The 20,751-nt window shown below is 51.2% G+C and overlaps 2 protein-coding genes across 4 annotated transcripts; one reads left to right on the plus strand and one right to left on the minus strand.

Annotated features, from left to right (window-relative positions):
• Positions 1-2,832: 2,832 nt before the first annotated feature.
• SERHL2 (serine hydrolase like 2) lies at positions 2,833-12,414 on the plus strand. 3 transcript variants are annotated; one of them, XM_054054404.1, is made up of 12 exons: positions 2,833-2,962; positions 4,661-4,895; positions 4,967-5,080; positions 6,177-6,218; positions 6,965-6,984; positions 7,176-7,250; positions 8,026-8,135; positions 8,408-8,487; positions 8,856-8,890; positions 9,665-9,741; positions 11,296-11,389; positions 12,072-12,414. In XM_054054404.1, exons 2-12 carry the CDS (start codon positions 4,748-4,750, stop codon positions 12,081-12,083), a joined length of 807 nt encoding a protein of 268 aa, XP_053910379.1. In that variant the 5' UTR covers positions 2,833-2,962; positions 4,661-4,747; the 3' UTR covers positions 12,084-12,414. The 3 variants fall into 3 exon arrangements, with proteins under 3 accessions (XP_053910379.1, XP_053910370.1, XP_009554898.1); XM_054054395.1 differs by having other exon boundaries at positions 9,668-9,741; positions 11,681-12,413; XM_009556603.2 differs by having other exon boundaries at positions 11,681-12,409.
• Positions 12,415-13,441: 1,027 nt separating this feature from the next.
• On the minus strand, positions 13,442-19,759 carry RRP7A (ribosomal RNA processing 7 homolog A). The gene is made up of 7 exons (XM_054054419.1): positions 19,649-19,759; positions 19,416-19,558; positions 16,501-16,626; positions 15,738-15,861; positions 15,010-15,107; positions 14,405-14,603; positions 13,442-13,906 (listed from the first exon to the last, which is right to left on the minus strand). The coding sequence occupies exons 1-7, from the start codon at positions 19,689-19,691 to the stop codon at positions 13,821-13,823; spliced, it is 819 nt and encodes a 272-aa protein (XP_053910394.1). The 5' UTR covers positions 19,692-19,759; the 3' UTR covers positions 13,442-13,820.
• Between the last annotated feature and the right edge of the window lie 992 nt (positions 19,760-20,751).

Here is a 20,751-nt window from a genome sequence, read left to right on the forward strand (position 1 = left end):
CCTGTGAAGTACCTGCTGATGGAGCCTCCTACCAGAAATTACTTGGGTAATTCAGAATTCACAAGTGAGCACATCCTTCCCACTCAAGCCACAGAGGTCGTCTGTGTGACCCAAAGCAAAGGAAGCCCAGATCCTACTGGCTGCTTGAGTATCGGGTGGTGGGGGAGAGGGCTCAAGACCTGTGAGTGGTGATGCACAAACCACCATTTACATCAGGATTCTAGGATTATCCCAAGCAAGGCTTGAGATCTATGCTGTTAACAAGCCCCCTGGGACTAGTTCTCAGCATGTAGTGCTCAGAGGATGTTGTCTGCAGGTGCAGATTCTCAGAGGTGAAGTTCCCCATGCCCTGGGGACAAATGGCAGCCAAGGCCTGGGGACCCTGAAGGGATTGATGGCTGGATAGTGACACCATCTTTGATGGGTTCATTCCACTGCTCCCTAGAGGTGGGACTGGCACACAAGGATGGGCTGTGTGTCATGTCTCAGGTCTGCATGCCTGATGCTCCTTCCTTTTCAGACTGCCATTAACTAGCAATGGATTGTTCTGGCCATTGCCTTTCATCCTACCTACCAGCCACAGAAGTTTGTGCGAGGGCTCTGTGTCACTTCTGCTGCTGACACAGGGTCCCCTTCCTCAAATCCAGCCATAGACAGCATAAACACAAACTGAGTAGCCACTGCCTAACAATGCCAATGCTTTCTGGTGGCTTGTCATGAACAAATCCCAGCAATTCATAGAAGCGCCCTGCCCTCTGTAACAGCAGCAGCAGTGATTGAATACTAAACGCATTTCACAAATCTGGTCTGCCAAGTTGTCTCTGCTTTTCACCTTTTGTAATCAGGACACTCACTTCTGACAGTTGTAGGAAAGAAGATGTAGATGGTACTGTGTCCTCTTTCCCGCCACGTGGCTCCCCAGCACTTGTGTTCTACTTTCCTGCTCCTCCTTCATGGAGGACTAAGATAAAGCAATGCACTGGACTTTCCAAACCTATAAGAATTCATGTTCTGATTTTCTCTCTAATGGCTTACCAGGAGGGGAGGCTGTGAGCTGCATAACTCTCATTTCTTCTCTGTGATGGCTTCCCAAGGTTACCTTTCAACTGCTGTGGAGCAGAGCCTATTTTGCCAGGATGAGTTTGAGCTATGCAGGAGAAACAGGGCTGTAAGCTTCTATGCTGGTTTCTTTCAAGCTTTGCAGGCTGTTCTGAAAATGTATTGTGTAATTTAGGAGACTGATGTGCTGAGCCGAGCAGAGAGTTTTCAATTACCGATATAAAAATGACTCCCTAAGAACAGACATTCATTCTGCTCCCTCCAACTGTTCCAGCAAGGCATCCCACAGCTCACAGCGCAGTTTGACTTTGCTCCGTTTGACTGCGGAGTCCTTGCCTGAAGGGAAATGGTTGTGGTCTGCGTTAGGCTTGGTAGACTCTGACTGCTGGAGGGAATGGAGGCACCAGCAAGCAGTATTCCCAGCCATACACAGGTACTGACTTTCTCAAAGCCTGGTATATGCAGTCACCCCCTTTCTGGGCAATTAATGAGGAAAATTGTGCAGAAAGCTTTCTAGCTGCAAGGGGTCTGGTTTTGCAGGAGTGGAGCAGTGCTGTCTGCTGTTTATCTGCTGCGGCTTGACCCCACAGCAGAGTGAGTTCACTGTGATGGGTCACAGTACAGGAGAGTAACTCTCGTCCCTGGAGCAACACGATTCCAGCAGGCATACAGACTTCAGAAGAGTTTCTCCATCAGAGAGTGACAGAAGTTCAGCACTTGTGCCAAGCACTGAGCCTGTTTGATGTTGCTGCGATGCTCCTGGGTCACAGTTAAAACATCTCACACTGCGATGCTGCAGTGCAGGCGGTTTCCATTATCAGAACATGTCTTTTGGAGGTAGTCAAGAACGCAGCCATACCTCTGTGACTCCAGCTTCTTACCTGTCCCTATCATGCCCAGCAGGTTGACGGTAGATTCAGACCACATGGACATCGTTAACTCCTTGTTGCTCTTACAGAGACCCATCCCAACCTTGTTACTCTTACAGAGCCCCATCCCAACACAGCCTCGGTGCAAGGCATTGGCTACTTCCCCACAGCTTCTCCCTGCCTCTACCCAGGGGAGACCCTGCAGGAGCTGGGGCAGGGCAGGCGCTCCAGGACCAGATGGAGGAGGTGGAGGCTGCCATGGTTTCAGCTGTTTGTACAGGCAAGAGGTTTCAGGGTGTGAAGAAGAGGGTGAGCTGGATTGCTGTGACTGGAGGAAGAGCTGGGCTACGAGAAAAGCAAGAAGGCCAGCAGGACCAGGGAAGTGATTGTGTCCCTGCACTTGGCGTTGGCAAGGCTGCATCTTGAATCCTGTCTTCAGTTTTGGGCCCCTCATTACAAGAAAGACCTTGAGGTCCTGGAGTGTCCGGAGGAGGCAACGAAGATGGTAAAGGGTCTGGAGAACAAGTCTTAGGTGGAGCAGCTGAGAGAACTGGGGGTGTTTAAGCTGGAGGAGAGAAGTCTGAGGGGAGACCTTATGGGTCTCTGCCTGAAAGGAGGTTGTAGTGACGAGGGTGCTGGGCTCTTCTCCCAAGTGATGGGTGATAGGACGAGAGGAAATGGGCTCAAGTCGTGCCAGGGGAGGTTCATAACAGGGAAAATTTCTTCACAAAAGGGTTATTAAGCACTGGAACAGCTGCCCGGGGAGGTGGTTGAGTCCCCACTCCTGGAGGTGTTTAGAAGCCGGGTGGATGAGTCGCTCAGGGATGCGGTTTAGCAGTGGACGCGTTTGGCTGGACTCTATCTCAAAGGTCTTTTCCAACCACGCCACCCCACAATCCCAGGACCGCAGCTGAGCAACCCGCGCCTTTGCCAGGACGTTCCCCGCAGCCCGGGGCGGGCTGAGGCGGGGACTGGGGACATCCCCTCCCCTTCCCCACGCAGGTTCCGCCCCGCCGCCCGGCTCCGCCATCGCGGTAGGACAGGAGGGGGTCGGGCTGTGCTGGGGCAGCGGCGGGAGAGGGGTCGCAGGGGGCGGAGGGGATGGGGACACCCCGCCTGAGGCCCGGCGGGCAGGTCCCGCTGTCCTGGCAGCTCCCCAGGGACCTGTCGGAGGCTGATTTAATGGCTGTGGCGTCTCAGCGTCCTGTTTGAGGGAGAGCAGGTCTGATGCAGGTCACTGGAGTGAGAGCTGGAGGAATCCTCCTCAGTGCAAGGACACTGAGGCACGGGAGCGCGTCCAGAGGAAGGCAGCGAAGCTGTGGAAAAAGTCCTGTGAGAAGCAGCTGAGATAGCTGGGGGTGTATAGGCTGGAATCATAGAATCGCCAGCATGGAAAAGACCTCTGAGGTCATCGAGTCCAATCATACGCGTCTGCCACTAAACCATATCCTTAAGTACCTCGTCTACCTGTCTTTTAAATACCTCTAGGGATGGGGACTCAACCACCTCCCTGTTCCAGGGCCTGATGACTCTTCTGGTGAAAAGTTTTTTTCTGATGTCCAATCTGAACCTCCCCTGGCACAGCTTGAGGCCGTTCCGCCTTCCTATCACCTGTCACTTGGGAGAAGAGACCAACACCCACCTCTCTACAACCTCCTTTCAGGCAGTTGTAGGCAGTGATAGGGTATCCCCTCAGCCTCCGTTTCTCAACGCCAAACAACCCCAGATCCCTCAGCCGCTCCTCATAAGACTTGTGCTCCAGCCCCTTCACCATCTTTGTTGCTCTTCTCTGGAGAAGAGGCTGAGGGAAGACCTTATCACTGTCTACAGCTGCCTGAAAGGAGGTTGTAGCAGGGTGGGTGCTGATCTCTTCTCCCAAGTAACAAGTGACAGGCAAGAGGAAATGACCTCGAGTTGCACAAGGCGGGGTTTAAATTGGGTATTGGGGAGAATTTCTTCACTGAAAGGGTTCTCAGGCACTGGCACAGGCTGCCCAGGGACGTGGTTGTGTCAGAAGATGGAGAGATGAGGTGCTCAGGGATATGGTTTAGTAGAGGACAGGTACAGCTGAACTCGGTGATCTCAAAGGTCTTTTCCAACTAAACAGGTCTATGATCTATGAGTCAGGCTGCCCATGAGGGGCCTCAGGGGTCGAGTAAAGGTACCATGTAGCTCAGTGATTGCCAGGCAATGCAGCAGTGATGAGACAGGTCTGAGGCCAAGCAGGTGCTTAGCTGCTTGTTATCCTGTATCCCATGCATGCGAGGGTGGCAGCAGGTGCTTGCTGTGTGGCAGAGCTGCTCTCTCAAAGGTGTGGGCTGGTGGTGTGAAAGAAGAGATGCACCGGGATAAAAGAGGAGAAAGTGATAACAGTCTGGTACTGGAAGCAGCATCCTTATTACCGAAATTGTCTTTTTGGTCTAGGACAGGTTCCTGGCTAACTGCAGCTAGCTGGGGGAATTCATCACAGTTTCCTCTTGCCAGATTTCCAGCGCCTTCTGGTTGGGTTGCAGCTGCTGTGGAGACACAGAGAGGAGGCTTTCTTCTCCTGCTTAGGGAAAGGCTGTTTCTTTCTATGAGCATCATTAGTACGTGCTGGGAAGAGGATTCCCCAAACAGACAGGCAGGGATGGCAGCTTGGGATGTTGAATGGGGAGCTATAAATCAGCAAGCTGCTAATTAGGACCACAGGAGGCTGGAAAGTTACTAAAGACCTATATTACTCTTTTCAGAGCTCCGGGCCATTAACAAGATCCCTGGGATATACTCTGAGCACGTAGCTTTCCAGAGAAGTCGCTTGGGAGCGCTCTATTTTGGGCATGTTCTCGGAGTTGAAGTTCCCTGTGCCCTGGGGCCACATGGCAGCCAAGGCCTGGGGACCCTTGGAGGGACACCCCGTGCTGTGCTTGCATGGCTGGCTGGACAATGCCAACACCTTTGACAAGCTCATTCCACTGCTCCCCAAAGGTAGGTCTGGCTCATCAGGATGGTTCTTGCTGTGTTGCAGGGCTACACATCTGATACTCTCTCCCTTTCAGATTGCTATTATGTGGCAATGGATTTTTCTGGCCATGGCTTGTCATCCCACCGACCTGCAGGCTCTGCCTACCACCTTCTTGATTATGTGAGCGATGTGTGCCGAGTGGCAGCAGGTGGGTAGCTGAAAGGACCCCTGAGGGGATGTTTCTGCAGGGAGTGGTACATTGCTCCTGCTTCTTGGAACAAGCAAGCCAGAAAAGGGGTCAGTTCCCTCTGCTTCTCCTCAGCCTGATGTTAGCTAGTGCTTTGTGACTACGGGCTGAAAAAACATCCCACTTTCTTACTATTTTGTGAGAGAAAGAAACACTAAGCCCTGGAAAGCAAGTGTTTCTACACTAAAAAGTAGTAGTGGTGAAGTGGTGGATGCAAGTAAATAGTTTTGCCAGAATGAGTGACAGTAAACAGCCAGTGACCTCTAACCAGTGTTAGGTGTGAGTTGGAGACTCTTTGGGTTCTCCCTGATATTAGCTTGCTGCTTGCTTTAGTATCACACAAAGAAATCGGAAAGCCAGTGTGCCCCGGGCTCCTAATAACTCCTGGTCTATCTGCCCATCTGAATGCTGATCTTGGAAAAGGTTGTGGCATGTGCAGTTTTGTATCCTTCATTCAGTATACAAAGAGCCTCTAGAAGATCTATGATGTGCCAGCGGGTAAAACGTGTCTTTCAGTGAGGTGTATTTCAGATGGGCAGCACCGACAGAGCAGTATGTTCCTGTAAGTCTCTCTGAGTGCCCTAAAAATGGACTGAAGGGCCTGATGTGCTAAATGGTGCAGAGAGCTTTCACTCTTGGAATAATCATATTTTTCTCAAAGCAGTGGACCTGGCTCTGTGTCCTCATGGCTCTTGTGGAATGCTCTGCAGCAGGGTGCTCTGTCAAGGTCCCCGTCTTCCAGCAGATGCTGCCCAGTCAGGCTCTTTTCCTTCTTGCCAGTCTCGTGTCTGGCAATAAATGGGAATTTGCTGTAGTTTTTTTGCCAAAGGGAGAGAGTGCTTGAGAGCTGTGTGACACCTACCAAGGAGATGAGGTGGTGGATGCCCTTTTTCTGTAAAACTGGCCTACTTAGTCATGTCATTTCTGGATTAGGGAACAAATTAAGCAGTGCAAAAACCCTCCCAGGAGAAGGGGCTTGTGCTGGCAGAGAAGCATCAAAATGCCACTGCTCTGGTTTCTAATGCAGTACTGTCTGTTTTTGTCTGTTGCCACTTAGCCTTGCAGTGGAGACGGTTCACCCTGATGGGTCACAGTATGGGTAAGTGGCTCTTGTCCTTGTGAGCAGTGAGATTTACGGAAACAGGAGTATATAATTAACTTACAGGACATGCTGCTATGAGCTGTGTTGGAATATTTATTATATTATGTCAAGTACCAGCTTCCTGCTTGAGTGATTAAAAAATCGTTGCCCTTGTTTGAAATGCCTCTGCTTTCAAGACCCTGGGGTACCAACAGTGGTAACTCTTGCTGTGGGCCTTTCCTCTGCCGCCAGGGAGGAACAGTGATAGGCAAAGAGGTGTGGACTGTGGCAGAAGAATTTGCAGGAAGCCTACCTGCCTGGTCCCCACAAGGCCACAAACCTGGAGACAGCAGGGCCCTTGTTGGTGGGTCATGGAGCTTGCTGAAGGGAACTAGACTCCAGGCTCTATCCCTTTGTGCTTGAGATATGATGAAGTTTTGCCACAATGTGGGTTTTGCTTCTCAGGGCTGCTCCAGCCTCAGCTGCACAGTACCTGCACACCGCACTGTTTTAATTCTTAACTCCTCCCTGGCCTTTGCTACCTGGGAGATGGAGATGGCGGAGGACAGGGAGTCCAGCTGGCCAATAGCCCTTCTCTCTCCCTGCATTCTGCCTGCTGCGAAAGCTTTACTCTGTAGCTGGGGCTTTGTCACTTGGTGCAACATACATTTCTGCTTCTAATACAGCTCCTGCTGTGGGGAAGAGGAGTTCCTGTTACCCAAGGGTGTCCTGTGTGTAACTAAACACCCTTCTCTCCTTTGCAGGTGGGGCTGTGGCAGGAATGGTGAGTAAAACATCCTTTCTTCATGGGGTTTGTGATTTCTGCAGCTGGAACAACAAATGGGACAGGAATGAAGGGACCTGAATCTCAGGGGAAGAGGGGCCCTCCCTGATCTCTTCTCCAGTGTATCAGGATGAAGACATCACTCAACACTCAGTTGTCTCTTCCTTTCATATTGTTTCATGTCTCCTCAGTTCTGTTTCCTTTATCCTGAGATGGTGGACAAGCTGATCCTGCTGGAAAGTCTTGGCTTTCTTCTAGCTCCAGAGGTTAGATTTCATATGTGCCTCCTCTCCCCTTTTTTTAAATAAAAAATAGCTGGTTTTCTTCTTCACTTGTTCAGAGAAAACACTGATGTGCCCAGTTCCTGACAGGTCACACAAATCTCAGGGCTGGCATGGATCTGCTCCTTGTTGAGTGGACTGAGGTCCTTGCTCAGGATGGCCCTTGGGGGATGCTTGGTAGCGCTTCACATCCTGCAGTCCTGTAGCACTGCAATTCACTTGTCTGTGCTGTGCTTTTCTACAAAGGGAACTGGAACCTCTGTCCAAGCAACTGCCAGCTAAGGTTGTCTTTTTGCCCACAGCTTGGTGAGTGACCTGGGTGCAAGATTGGCGGATTTCTTTTTTGGTTTCTGGCTGGTCACAAAGATACATTCCCAACCTGCCGTTATCGCTACCAGGTGCTGGGGCTTTGGTTGGCAGAAGTGGGACAGGAACCCAGAGTCAGAGAGATGAAAGATACCAGATTTCTCTTGTTCTTTTGGACAGTTGTCCTTGACTCAAAAGGGAAGTAGGAAGGGGTAGAAAAGATTGCAGGGGTAAAAAGTTAGTGAATTCTTTACAGAATGCAGAGTTTTCTGTTTCTACCTTGCCTTTTAAGTATTGCTTTTCCTTTTTCCCCAGAAGTGGGCATTTTGAAGTCCATAACTGGCACCAGTTCTGAGGGATGCTGAAGAGCAAAATGTCCTCTTCTACCCTCTGATAAGGGGTAAAACGATTCAAAAGAAAGGGGTTATTCCTGTTCCCTACATCTTTGTTTCAGGACACTGAGGCATGGCTGAAATCAAAACGGGTGGTGATTGACAGATTACTGAGTCTAGAGGCAAAGCAGCAAGCTCCCAAAGCACGTAGCCCTGAGGCAGCATTGCAGAGGTGGGTTCCTGTCTGTCCTCTTCATCTGCTGCCTGCCCTCACCTTGGACAGAGTTGCAGCTGCTGGAACCAGAAGGAGAAACTGTCTTTCCACTTCCCCTTTCAAGTCCTCTGGAATTTCAGTGAAACCTTTTGCTTTTGTTGCCAGAAGCTGCTGGTTCTTCCTGCTCTTTTCTTAAGCAGCCGGAGAGCTTGCTGTCACCTTGTCATGCTATTTTCGCTTCGCTTCCTCCCTTTTCCAGAAGAACAATCTCTCTGCCATGTCTCCCCCAGGCTCTTAGAAGCAAACAGACATCTGACAGCAGAGGGTGGGGCGATCCTACTGCAGCGAGGAGCAACCGAGACACCCGCTGGTAAAGGGCTCCTGGGAGAGAGGGCTCATCACAGTGCTGGGCCAGCGCCGGGTGTGGGAAGGGAGCGATGCCAACAGCCATTGTCTTTCACAGGGCACAAGATGCCCTCGCTGTGAGTTTACACAGCCTGAATGGAATCAATTAAAACTGGAGGCAGAGCTCTCCATTCCCCGCAACTGGGGTTGGTGCTCGAGTCCTGGAATGGCTAAAGAAAAGAAAGGGGGGTGGAGGGGGAGGGAAAAAGGGAAAGTCTGAATAAATCCTATTCCTCTTGTCTCAGAAAGTCTTGGGCACACCCTAAAGGTGAGGAGAAGGAGAGCAACTCCTGCTCCTGTGAGATATGAACACCTCTTGTTTTTCGTTTCCAGGGCTGGTGTATAATAGAGACATGAGAGTCCATACGGTGAGCATTTCTCTTCTGATGTGCACCCTGCTGCTTCTAAGCCCTGAACTTACAGAAAACTCAGAGACAGAGGAGGCCTGCTCACTGAGCCCAGGCCCTGCCTCCACCCAACTGTTTACTTTCTATTTCCCCAATTCCCATATCTCTTTTAAAGGCCGCTGTTAAAAAAGCCTGCGTTCGATCATTGACTGACTCAGCTTACAGAGTCACTGGAAAATGTTACAGATTTTTTTCAGCAGTTCCTCTGCTCCAGGGCCTCCTGGCCATATTTTCCTGCCTTTATGACTTCAGATAGCAGATGGATGGATGCTTGAGGCTGGCTTTTTCAGGTCATCCATATAAGGAGGGGAGAGAGTGAGTGGAGCAAAGTCTTTATGTTTCATATTTTGAGAGCTTTGTGTCACTTTTGAGCAAGTTGGGCCTCCTCTACCTGTGCAACTGCCAGGCTATGGAAGCTGGAGCAGTGTACTCTCTCCTTTTCAGTAAAAGGACTTTTAAAGCTTTTCTCTGCTATGAGATCATTCTCATACGTGCTGCATCCCAGCAGGCAGTATTGTTGGCAGCCCTGAAACGCAGCTGGACAGAAGGAGCCTTTGCAGAGCCAGCTACTCTGATGCGCAGCCTGGCCGCCTGGCGTGTCCCAGAACGGCAGCTGCTTTGGGGCTGCAGCCACTTCTGCCTTCAGAGCCGCAGATGCATCAGGGGTCAGGGACACCCTCTGCCTCCAGCTGCTGTCCTTGACCTTTGCCACTCTCTCTGTCTTTGCATCTGCAGCAGAATCGAGAGTCCTTAACCGTGGAGCAGTGTGTGAAGCTCCTGCAGAAGATTCAGGACCGCGTTCTCATCATTGTGTGAGTGAGGCAAAAGCCAAAGCAACCCTTGCTGCCTCCCTGCAGCCCTGAGTGGAGGTGGGGGAAGGTTAGAAAGGAATCTTCTGCAGCAGCCACCTAGACTGTGGAGCCAGTTGGCAGAGCAGTACAGCCTCACACGTGAGAAGCATTTCCCAGTTCCCCATCACTGCCCTGGGCTGAGCTGGCTCGTGGAGCAGCTGGCATGACCTCTTCCAGGTCAGATGCTGTATTTTCAGGCTGGGCCTTCATGGTACGAGACTGACCTAGGAAATGCCTGGCCTGCTCTGTCCTCCCCACACTCGTGCCTTCATTTTGCTATCCTGGCAAATGTGGGACCATCCACAGCACCGTTCCTACTTGCTTTCGTCCTGGCCTGTTTTTTCCCCCAGTTGCAGATCCTGAAAGCTCTTGCCTGGGCAAGCAAATGAAACCATGGCATCTTCTACCTCCTCCAGCTGGTCCTGGAGCCCCTGGCCTGACCCAGCTTCTGCAAGCTCTCCCCTGCACTTCCTGGGGCAGGGAGAACCTGTGGGGAGGCTTGTGCAGAGCCCCACAAGCTGTTAAGCTGCCTGGATGGGTAGATGGTTCTGTCAGTCCTCGCCTGCATTTTTCCCATCTCCTTGGAGAGCAAGATGTGCAGGGCTTTGGCTACATTGGCCCGTATGGTGATGTTAAAAGCCTCTCTCAGAACTTAGGGGAAGTGCTAGAAGTTGAGAAATGAGGTACAGTTTTGGCTTCGCTGGTCTGATGAACCTTAAGGATTTCCCTTCTTGTCCAGAAATGCAACATCATGGTGAGAAGTCCTCTAGGCCATACAGAGTACACACCTTTGAGCCTGGGATGTCACTGTGTCCCATCACCTGCTGCGTGGTGGGAGACAGCATGATCTTGGCTGTGCAGGAGGCTTGCCCTGTTATTTCCCTCCCCAAGCAGGGCACAGCCTCTTTAAAACAGCAGCACTGAGTGAGGAAAGGGACAAAAGTGAGATGTAGCAACTGGATGAACGGAAAAAGAGCGGAAGACAGGGTAGGGGCAAGGAATGGTGTACTCCAACTAGTTCGGGAGCCATCCCTGGGGCCCCTCTGATGCTACTGGGCAGTGACAGAGTATGGCAGAAAACAGCTGCTTAGCCAGGCTGTGCAGTGTTCTCTGACTGCAATGGGTATAAATTGGAGAGGGGCAGATTTAGACCAGACATAAGGAAGAATTTCTTCACTACGGGAGTGGTGAGGCACTGGCACAGGATGCCCAGGGAAATTGTGGCTGCCCCATCCCTGAAGGTGTTCAAGACCAGGTTGGATGAGGCCTTGGGCAGCCTGGTCTGGTGGTATGTGTCCCTGCCCATGGCATGGGGTTGGAACTGGATGATCTTTAAGGTCCCTTCCAACCCAAACTATTCTATTATGACCCTATAAACCCTGCTGTTCACCAGCAGCCTGGGAGGAGCAGTTGAGTCTGTCATCTCACTGTGCTGGGGACACTGCTTCAGCCAGGGACTGCAGCAAAGACAGAAGCACATCCTGTGCTGTTCTGAACCTTGCTGTTGCTTTTCAGAGCACAAGATGGACTCTTGATACCGCACAAGCTAGACAGCAGAAATCACTTTGTGAAAGCACTACGGAAGGCATTTGAGTCTACCCTCAAAGAGGTGAGAGCAAACTCCATCCTTGAATCTCCACTCCAACGTGAGAGCAGCAGCGATGAAGCAGCTTGCCTTGGTGGCATCCCCACTAGGTGATTTGCCCTTTACGGCAAGTCCTCACATGGTGGGAAGCCAGCTTTGCCCCTGGTGCCCAAGTCGTTACCGCACTCTGGGCACAGTATTTCCCCAGTCCTCCCATCCCCATCCCCCACCTCCCCACTGTGAGCACAACACAGCAAGCATAGTGTGCCTGAGGGAATACTTTCCTAGACCATGTCTTGTGTCTTCTTCCACCAGCACATCCAGATAGCTGAGGTGCCTGGGAGTCATTTTGTGCACCTGAACGAACCCAAGGCAGTGTCTGGGATCATCAGCAACTTCCTGATGGTGCAGAATGCCAGAGCCAGGCTCTAGAAGGGTCACTGCTGCAGCACTCTAGGAGACAAGGGAACTAAAAGGCAGGCTCTGAAGGAATTGTCACCATTCCTACCTCACCATCCAACATCAGTTTCATGATACCCTTCCCTAAGCTCAGCTTATTGCAGGGTGGAAGCAGGTCTGCTGGAGTTTCCCTGGAGGAGAGCAGAACATAATGTCTCAGTTGTCAAAGGGAAAAGGAATCATTCTTCCAGCTCTGTTCAGTACAGGGATAGATGCCCAGAGTGACCTTCCCCTTGCTTATTCCTAGCTTGCTCCCTGAAACAGAGCAGGAATGACGCATCCTCTGTGGGAGCAGCACCACCAGCTGTACCACTGCAAGAGGCAGGTGGCTCATCTCACCTCCTCCCCGAGGATGGTCTCCTTGTCATGCTATGTTGGTCTGCTCCCGACTGAAAAAAACAGCAGTGTTCTGCTTCTCTGTTTACTTCCTGAGCTCAGAGGGCCTCGGTGTCTCTGTTCCACTGTGACAGCTGCTGCTTGTTTAAAAGTCAGCTTTTAACAAAGAGCTCACCTGGGCTCAGAAGGCCATTTTAATGAACTCCTAGGGAATGAGTCACTAATCCTGTAGCTGAAGCAACTACAACTGCTAATAATGGAAAAATTGGCAGAGATAATCTGTGTCTTACTAAATAAAGATTAATCTCCCAATGTTAGCTCTGTCTTGACTGTAAGAGAGTGAAACTCCTTTCTTTTGGGATGGCTGCTCACCCAAGCAGGCAAAACACCAGTCCTGGGAGGCAGTGATTTTTACATGCATTCTGCTTTAGGTAATGGCATATTAAGGATCCATCTGCTTCCAAGTTAAACTGATGCAAAATGCCAAGTAAACTAAGCAGGCCCGGCAGCCTCTGTGTGCAATGGAAACTGTTTGCAGTGGGTTTTCTAGGGCAGGGTAAATCCATTTTAAGCCATCTTTGTGGAATTCACCAGCATCTCCTCCTTACCTTCATGGTAGCGCCTGCATTGAGGCTGCAGGCAGCAAAATAAATGTGCAGAAGCGTGGGGGTGAGTGGGTTGTGGTCTCTTTCTGATCAGAGTGCACTGGACTCAACAGTCACTAAGTCTAAGGCTGCACAAATGTTCCGTGGGGAGTACAAAAGCATCGCTCCGTAGCTGGATGTACCCACGGCCTTTCTCGCCTGCCTCCTGTGGGCTGCTGATAGGTTAAGTGGAAGCAGGCCTTGAAGCAACTGGTTTCTTTCTCCGAAGCCAGGCTGCCATCTCAGCTTGTTCTGGTGACGGTGGTGCCAAACATCAGAAATTCCCTTAACCCAAGCTAGACATGGCTGTGCCATAAAGGCCCACACAGCCAGAATACCAGACACCTCGACACATGGCTGAGGAGGAGATGCCATGGAGGAACACACTGAGGAAAGGTGTAAGGCTCTGTACCAAACCACTGATCTTTGCCTGTGACAAAAGGTCTGGGAACTTCCCAGCTGAGCTTTTCCCTAGGTCACTTCCATCCTCTTTTTACTCTCCCTGAGATAACATGTGCAAGGAGCACAGGTACACAAGCCATGACTTTAACCGCCACCCCAGCACATGAGGACGTGTACCCCACAGCAGACCACGGGAGAGAGGCACTGCCATGTTCTAAGAACATAGCAGCAGTTTATTCACAGTTCTTCGGCCACTCCCTGCCCCCACAGAGGCTGTGCTAGGCCAATCCCAGCTCTCAACGAGCTTTAGGAGGGCCTTGGGTGGCAGGGAGATATAGATCGTCACAGGAGGTGCCTCAGCCCCTTGACCTGAGCACCTTGGGAAGTGGTGCTGCAGGGCTGGACGATGACCAGGAGATCAGAGCAGGAGGATACCAGTGTGAGTGAAGAAACTCCCCTTCCAGCAGTGTTTGCTGGCATCTCCCATTTCAGATCCAAGGGCAAGGACAACCTGAAGCTGCCTCAATTCCTTGAAATCCTTTGGCAAATGGAGTCCATAGGCATCTCTCCCACCCTCTGATGCACAGGCATCTGAAGAAATAGCACGGCATGGCTTAGTACGGCCGAAACTTGCGCTGGGCTCGCATCAGCGCAATTCTCTGCTTGTCCTCCTCAAATTTTTTCCTCAATTGTGCAATATCTGAAAGAGGCAGAGAGAGGACAAGTCACACAGGAGCAGCAGATAACACTCTCTCCTGAGGAGCTTCACTTCCACACAGCAGGAGGGTCTCAGTCCCAACACCCACAAATACACATTTCCTAGAGCAGGTCCTTTTGCGCCTGGGCAGAGTGCCAAGCTGGGGCTCTAGCTATTCATCTCTATCAGTGCTGCAGCTCCCTCTTCGGGAGGAAACAGGCTAGTTTTCTCTTTCAATTCCTGCCTTTCAGCAGATTGAAGGAACGTCTATTGGAAAGCCACAACCTGAGCACTCTCCTGCAAAATACTTCAGCAGCCCTTGCCAGGACAGGTGTTGGCAAGGGGCCACCCAAGAGCTGGAAAGGCCATTCAAAAAACCACCCAGCCAAGCGTCCATCTGCAGCTGGACACAGCCTCTGCTAAAGGAAAAAGGACACTCTTTGGGCCACAGCATAAGAGACAAAAGACAGAGGCAGGGTAGGAGGCGATTCAGACACTCACGCTCTCTCTTGGTCTCACGATGCTGCCAGGCATAGAAGTTGAGCAGCTCTTTGCGGGCCCGTTTCTGCTTCTCCTTCTCCAGCACTCGCAGGTTGGCAGCTTCTGTCCGGGGCAGGCCAGGCTTACGGCCCTTCCGCGTTACCTTTACCCAGCCCTCCTCATCCGGAATACCTTCCTCCTTGGCTGCTTTGGCTTCTTCCTGTCAAGACAGGAGGGTGAGGCAGCTCAGTGCAGATGGGCTGCCAGCACACCCAATGCATGGCTCCCGCACGGTCCTCCTTACACACATGGAAAGCTACAGCTCCTGCTTCTGCACAAGATTTGAAAGAAGGCGTGGGACCAAGGGCACAGGTATTCACCTCTCAGTCACAATGCTTCAAGACAGCCAGGGCCCAATTTATTTGTTGACACCTATTGTACGCCCTGGGTGCAACTGTCAGGTGTTGGACCTGACTGACCACCAGTAACTGGGAGCACAACAACCTTGACAGCCAGAGTATTTCCCTCTGCCCTTTCCCTTTCCTGGGCACCAAGAGGTCCTCTGTCTTTTTCTCCCCTCCCCAAACAAACTGCTTGGCTGGGTTCCCTTCCCGGCCTGGCCTCACCTCTGCAATCTTTTTGTCATAGTCTTGCATGTAGGCGTCCACCTCAGCCCTCAGCTCCTCCGGATCCACGACTGAGGCTGCGTAGCTGTCAATCCACTCTGAGACAGAGAGGGCAAAAGTCAGCAAAGGCCTCTGTTAGAAGCAAGAGCTAGCATGATGCCTTTGGGCAGCTCTAGAGGGAACCACTAGATGGACACAGCCTGTTCCTGTTTCTGTCCAGCCTCCCTGCTGCAACAGCTCAACTGCCTTGTGGCCCAGGCCACAGCCAGTAAGTGATGGGAAGAGTATGCGACTTTCTCAGTCAGGAATGGGCTGGCCTTAACCCCAAGAGGCGCAACGTTCAGTGCTGCATTCCTGACAAGGGGTCACATCCAAAGTGCTGCCATCTTGACAGAGACCTGACGCCTGCTATTGAATCTGACTTCTATTCTGAGGGCAAGACACAGCCGGTTTCTCTGCAACTATGTGATACTGAGGCGATGTTGGGAAAAACTGACATCTTCCATTGTATCAAGTGACTCCACTCTCCCATAGGGTCACTGAACCTAACATCCAGTACCACAACACTGCTACCTTGGGAATCATAAGAGCAGGACAATGAAATGCTGGACATGCCACAACTCAGTATAAAATGGTGAGAACTAGTCTGGGACACACAGGGTAGGATTCGGTGAGGAAGGGTTTTTCCCTGGCACCAGCTAGCAGGAAGATAGCTAGGGCTCACTTACTGCTAATGCCAGTTTTCACAGGGTGACTCTCTGTTGATATCAGCAAGGGACCTTCCTGTGACAGGGCTTTGGCTGCCTGCACACCGGCTGGTTTCCGGAACACCACGTATGCTACTTGAAATCCCTAAAAGAAAGAGACACTTAGGCCAGTCAGATTTATCAGGGAAACTGGCAAGGCACCAAGGAGTTGCAGTACAAAGAAAATAAAGAATAATAAAAATCAAACTACAGTGAGGCAGCAAAAAAAGATGAAGTGAACTTAAATAGGTAATCCTATCACCCAATGCCCTCAGATAGTTTCCCACATCATAGAATCATTGAATGGTCTAGGTTGGAAGGAACCTTAAAGATCATCCAGTTCCAATGCCCCTGCCATGGCCAGGGACACCTGCCAGTGGATCAGGCTGCTCAAAACCTCATCCAACCTGGCCTTGAACAACTCCAGGGATGGGGCATCCACAGCTTCCCTGGGCAACCTGTGCCAGTGCCTCACCACCCCCACAGCAAAAAATTTCTTCCCAATATCTAATCTAAGTCTCCTTTCCTTCAGCTTAAAACTGTTGCCCCTTGTCCTATCCCTGCACTCCCTGATACAGAGCCCATCCCCAGCTCTCCTATAGCCCCCTTTAAGTACTGGAAAGCTGCTATAAGGTCTCACTGGAGACCTATCTAATGTTCCAACTACACCATGCAGTGCTTGCGATCTTTTCCCCGGTTCAGACCACCAAATCATCAGTATTCCCACCCCACAGAGGAGCTTTACCGTTGCACTCTTCCGATTAAAGAATTTGGATGTGTGCTTTTCTTTCTTCTCTCCTGGTGTCGGCTTCTCACATACTTCCACAGACTGGACATGCCCACAGCGGGCAAACAGCCTAGACAGGGAGTCCTTCATGCAGAAAACAAGGAAGAACAAACGTTACAGGAAAGCAAGAGTAATTGCAATCCTCACCCTCTCTTGCCCAGACTCTAGAGCATGCTGGGAGGCTCCTTCTGCACAGGGACCCCAGCCCAGAGTCCAACAGAAGGCTCCCATTCTGGAGGGATCCCAGCTCAGAGCACACTGGGAGGCTCCCATTCCAGCAGGACTCCAGCTCAGAGCGCACTGGGAGGCTCTCCCTGATACAAAAAGTAGTTAGCGTTACAAAAAGTGGAATATTTTTATTTAAGCTAAAGTAAGTTAAGTTCATCCAAGTAACTGTATTTTTTGAAAGTTAGACAGAATGTCACTCATGTTTTTTTATACCATGTTTTGTCAAATAGTGTGTTTCCAGACAGTGTTACATCTTGTGTGCAGTATGATCTGTACTGAACCATGTCCCTTCTTCTGTGATCACCTCTGTTTGCAGTATCCTCCCATCTCAAACACAAGGTCAGGCAGACCTGACAGCTCCAAATTAGCAAAATATTTGACTGTTCTGATCATAAGAACATTAAAACTAGACATTGGAAAGTAAGAGAATATGCATAAGATTCATGAGAAAATTTACACATATCCATGTAGGTGGGAAATACATTCTGTCCCCAGCTCTCGTCTCGCTGTCTCTGGAGATCACTTCCTTGTGTTGCCCAGGCCTGATAAAGGGTGCTTGTTTTTAAAACTCCAAAGTGAGTCTTGGGAGAGTTTATTTGCCAGCATTTTTGGTACTACCTCTCTGGCGGGACCCCAGCTGAGGGCACACAGGGTGGTTCCCACTCCGGCAGAACCCCAGCCCAAAGCAGACAAGGAAGCACCCCCTCCAACAGGGCCCCAGCTCAGCTTGGAGTGCACCAGGAGGCTTCCATTCCAGTGGGACACCAGCGATACTGAAAATACCAGCAAACAAACTCTCTAAGACTCGTTTTGGAGTTTCAGACAGCAAGCACCCTTTATCAGGCCCGGACAACACAAGGGAGTGATCTCCATCGATTGCGTGCTGTGAGACAAGACCTGGGGACAGGATGTACTTGAACCTGTGTGAACCTCATGAGGTTCAAGAAGGCCAAATGCAAGGTTCTACACCTAGGTCAGGGCAATCCGCGGTTTCAATACAGGATGGGGGACAAGGTGATTGAGAGCAGCCCTGCGGAGAAAGACTTGGGGATGGTCATTGATGAGGAGCTTGACATGAGCCAGTAACGTGCGCTCGCAGCCCAGAAGGCCAACTGTATCCTGGGCTGCATCAAAAGAAGCGCTGCCAGCAGGTCGACAGAAGTGATTCTGCCCCTCTATTCCTCTCTTGTGAGACCTCATCTGGAATCCTGTGTTCAGTTCTGGAATCCTCAACGTAAGAAGGATATGGAGCTCTTGGAATGGGTCCAGGGGAGGGCGACAAAGATGATCAGAGGGCTGGAGCATCTTCCCTATGAGGACAGCCTGAGAGAGTTAGGCTTGTTCAGCCTGGAGAAGAGAAGGCTTAGAGGAGATCTTATAGTGACCTTCCAGTACCTGAAGGAGGCCTACAGGAAAGCTGGAGAGGGGCTATTCGTAAAGGCTTGTGGGGATAGGACCAGCAGGAATGGGTATGAACTGGAGAGGGGCAGATTTAGACTGGACATTAGGAATTTCTTCACAACGAGAGCAGTGAGGCACTGGAACAGGCTGCTCAGGGAGGCTGTGGATGCCCCATTCCTGGAGGTGTTCAAGGCCAGGTTGGATGGGGCCTTAGGCAGCCTGATTTAGTGGGATGTCCCTGCCCATAGCAGGGGGGTCGGAACTAGATGATCTTTCAGGTCCCTTCCAACCCTAACTATTCTATGATTCTATGATTCTGACCCTCTGTTCCTCTCTTGTGAGTTCTCATCTGGAATATTGTGTCCAGTTCTGGAATCCCCAACATAAGAAGGATATGGAACTGTTAGAACAGGTCCAGAGGAGGCCATGAAGATGATCAGAGGCTGGAGCACCTCTGCAGTGAGGACAGGCTGAGAGAGTTGCAGTTGTTCAACCTGGAGAAGAGAAGGCTGTGGGGAGACCTTATAGTAGCCTTCCAGTCCCTGAAAGAGCTACAGGAAAGCTGGGGAGGGACTTTTTACATGGACTTGGAGTGATAGGACGAGGGGGGATAGCTACAAATTGGAGATGGGAAGATTTAGATTAGACTGTAGGAAGAAATTCTTCACAGTGAGGGTGATGAAGCACTGGCACAGGTTGCACAGGGAAGTTGTGGATGCCCCATCCCTGGAGGTGTCCAAGGCCAGGTTGGATGGAGCCTTGGTCAGCCTGATCCACTGAGAGGTGTCCTTGGATGATCTTTAAGGTCCTTTCCAACCCAAATCATTCTATGATTCTATGTATTTCCCACTTACAGGCACATATATAAATATGCAGTTTTTTAATGCATATTCTATTACTTTCCAAGGCCTAATTTTAATGTTATTAGGAACTTCACAACAGTCAAAACTCTTGCTGGTTTGGAGCTGGCTCCAGCTCTGCCTGATCTTGCATTTGAGATGGGGAGAGGCTGCAAACAGAGGGGATCACAGAAGCAGAGACACCTTTTCAGCACAGACCACGCTGCGCACGAGGTGTTATCACCTCCAAAGAATGAACGCTGCCTGGGAAAACGCTGTTTGAAAGAAACCACGCTGTCAGAGGGACATTCTGCCTTTCAAAGAACACCATCACTTAGACGGAACTCCACTCTACTTCGACTCAGAAGCACTCCCCGTCCCGTGTCAGCCCCTCGCCCCACTCACGGCGCCGCAGTAGGGGGGGACGTTGAGGACGAAGAGCGTTCGGCGCGGCGGGTGCGCGGTGTCGGCTCCTTCGCGCACCTGGTGCTCCTTCACCAACAGCCAGTGGGGCGACCGCTGCCGCTCCCCGAACTTCACGGCCAGCGCTGCGGGAAAGGACGAAGAACCCATTAGAGACCGTGCTGCACCTCGGCACCGCCGCTCCCCACGCCCCGAGGCCGCCGCCTCCTCCTCACCTGCGAACCCAGCCGGTGCTACACGTTCGTTCGCCGGCGCCATCTCAGCGCAGCCAGAAGTGACGACCACCCCGCGAGGGATGCTGGGAGTTGTAGTTCCTCGCCCCGCCCTGCCCCTTCCTCACCCGCGAGCCCCGCCGTGGCGGGCGCCATCTCAGCGCGACCGGAAGCAGTGCTGTCGCCGGGGATGCTGGGAGTTGTAGTTTCCCATCCCCACAGCGACGCTGCTAATGGCGGCGGGGGAGATCTGGGTTGGGGGGAGGGAGGGAGGCGCTGCCTGCCCCGATGCCTGGATGTAACGAAAGAGTTTCCTCGCCCAGAACATCCCACACGCCATCATTTAGTTTAGCAGCTCTGAAAATCATAGACTCATACGATAATTTGGGTTGGAAGGGGCCTTAAAGATCATCTAGTTCCAACCCCCGAAATCATAGAACAGTTTGGGTTGGAAAGGACTTTAAAGACCATCTAGTTCCAACGCCCCTGCAGTGGTCAGGGACAATGAACGGCCTTAGGAGACAGCCACTGCTTAATCACAGAGAGATGAATACATTAAATCTAAAAGATATATAACCCCCAAAATATAAATATATATTATACTAATATATAAAACATAGGAACAGCTGTTTTTAAAGACCCTTTTTAATGATGGAACGCAAAAAGAAGAAATGACCTTTACAGAGGAACCTGTGCTTCAACTGAATGGAAGGTCCTGCACCTCGGTTGGAGCAACCCCAAGCACGAAGGCTGGGCAAAGAATGGATTGAGAGCAGCCTTGAAAAGGACTGGGGTGTTGGTTGATGAGAAGCTCAACGTGAGCCAGCAATGCGTGGGCACGTGGGCAAGCCAAGCCTGGGCTGCATCTGAAGAAGTGTGACCACAGGTTGAGGGAGGGGATTCTGCCTCTCTGCTCTGCTCTCCTGAGACCTTAGCTGGAGCACTGTATTCAGTTCTGGAGGCCTCAGCATACAGAAGGCATGAATCTGTCAGAACAAGTCCAGAGGAGGCCATGAAGATGATCACAGGTCTGGAGCATCTCCTGTGCCAGGACAGGCTGAGCATTAGTCTTGTTCAGCTCCTCTCTCTAAGGGAAACCTTATAGC

The sequence above is a fragment of the Cuculus canorus genome, chromosome 1 (assembly GCF_017976375.1).
Source record: "Cuculus canorus isolate bCucCan1 chromosome 1, bCucCan1.pri, whole genome shotgun sequence".
NCBI classification, from domain to species: Eukaryota; Metazoa; Chordata; class Aves; order Cuculiformes; family Cuculidae; genus Cuculus; species Cuculus canorus.

Excerpts from the sequence above, each read along its gene's own strand:
- SERHL2 (XM_009556603.2), top strand. The coding sequence starts at position 4,748 with ATGTTCTCGGAGTTGAAGTTCCCTGTGCCCTGGGGCCACATGGCAGCC. Across the intron at positions 8,136-8,407 it reads CCTGAGGCAGCATTGCAGAG|GCTCTTAGAAGCAAACAGAC; the intron begins GTGGGTTCCTGT and ends TGTCTCCCCCAG. Across the intron at positions 11,390-11,680 it reads TTGAGTCTACCCTCAAAGAG|CACATCCAGATAGCTGAGGT; the intron begins GTGAGAGCAAAC and ends TTCTTCCACCAG.
- RRP7A (XM_054054419.1), bottom strand. The coding sequence starts at position 19,691 with ATGGCGCCGGCGAACGAACGTGTAGCACCGGCTGGGTTCGCAG. Across the intron at positions 19,559-19,648 it reads AGCACCGGCTGGGTTCGCAG|CGCTGGCCGTGAAGTTCGGG; the intron begins GTGAGGAGGAGG and ends CCTTTCCCGCAG. Across the intron at positions 13,907-14,404 it reads TCGTGAGACCAAGAGAGAGC|ATATTGCACAATTGAGGAAA; the intron begins GTGAGTGTCTGA and ends TGCCTCTTTCAG.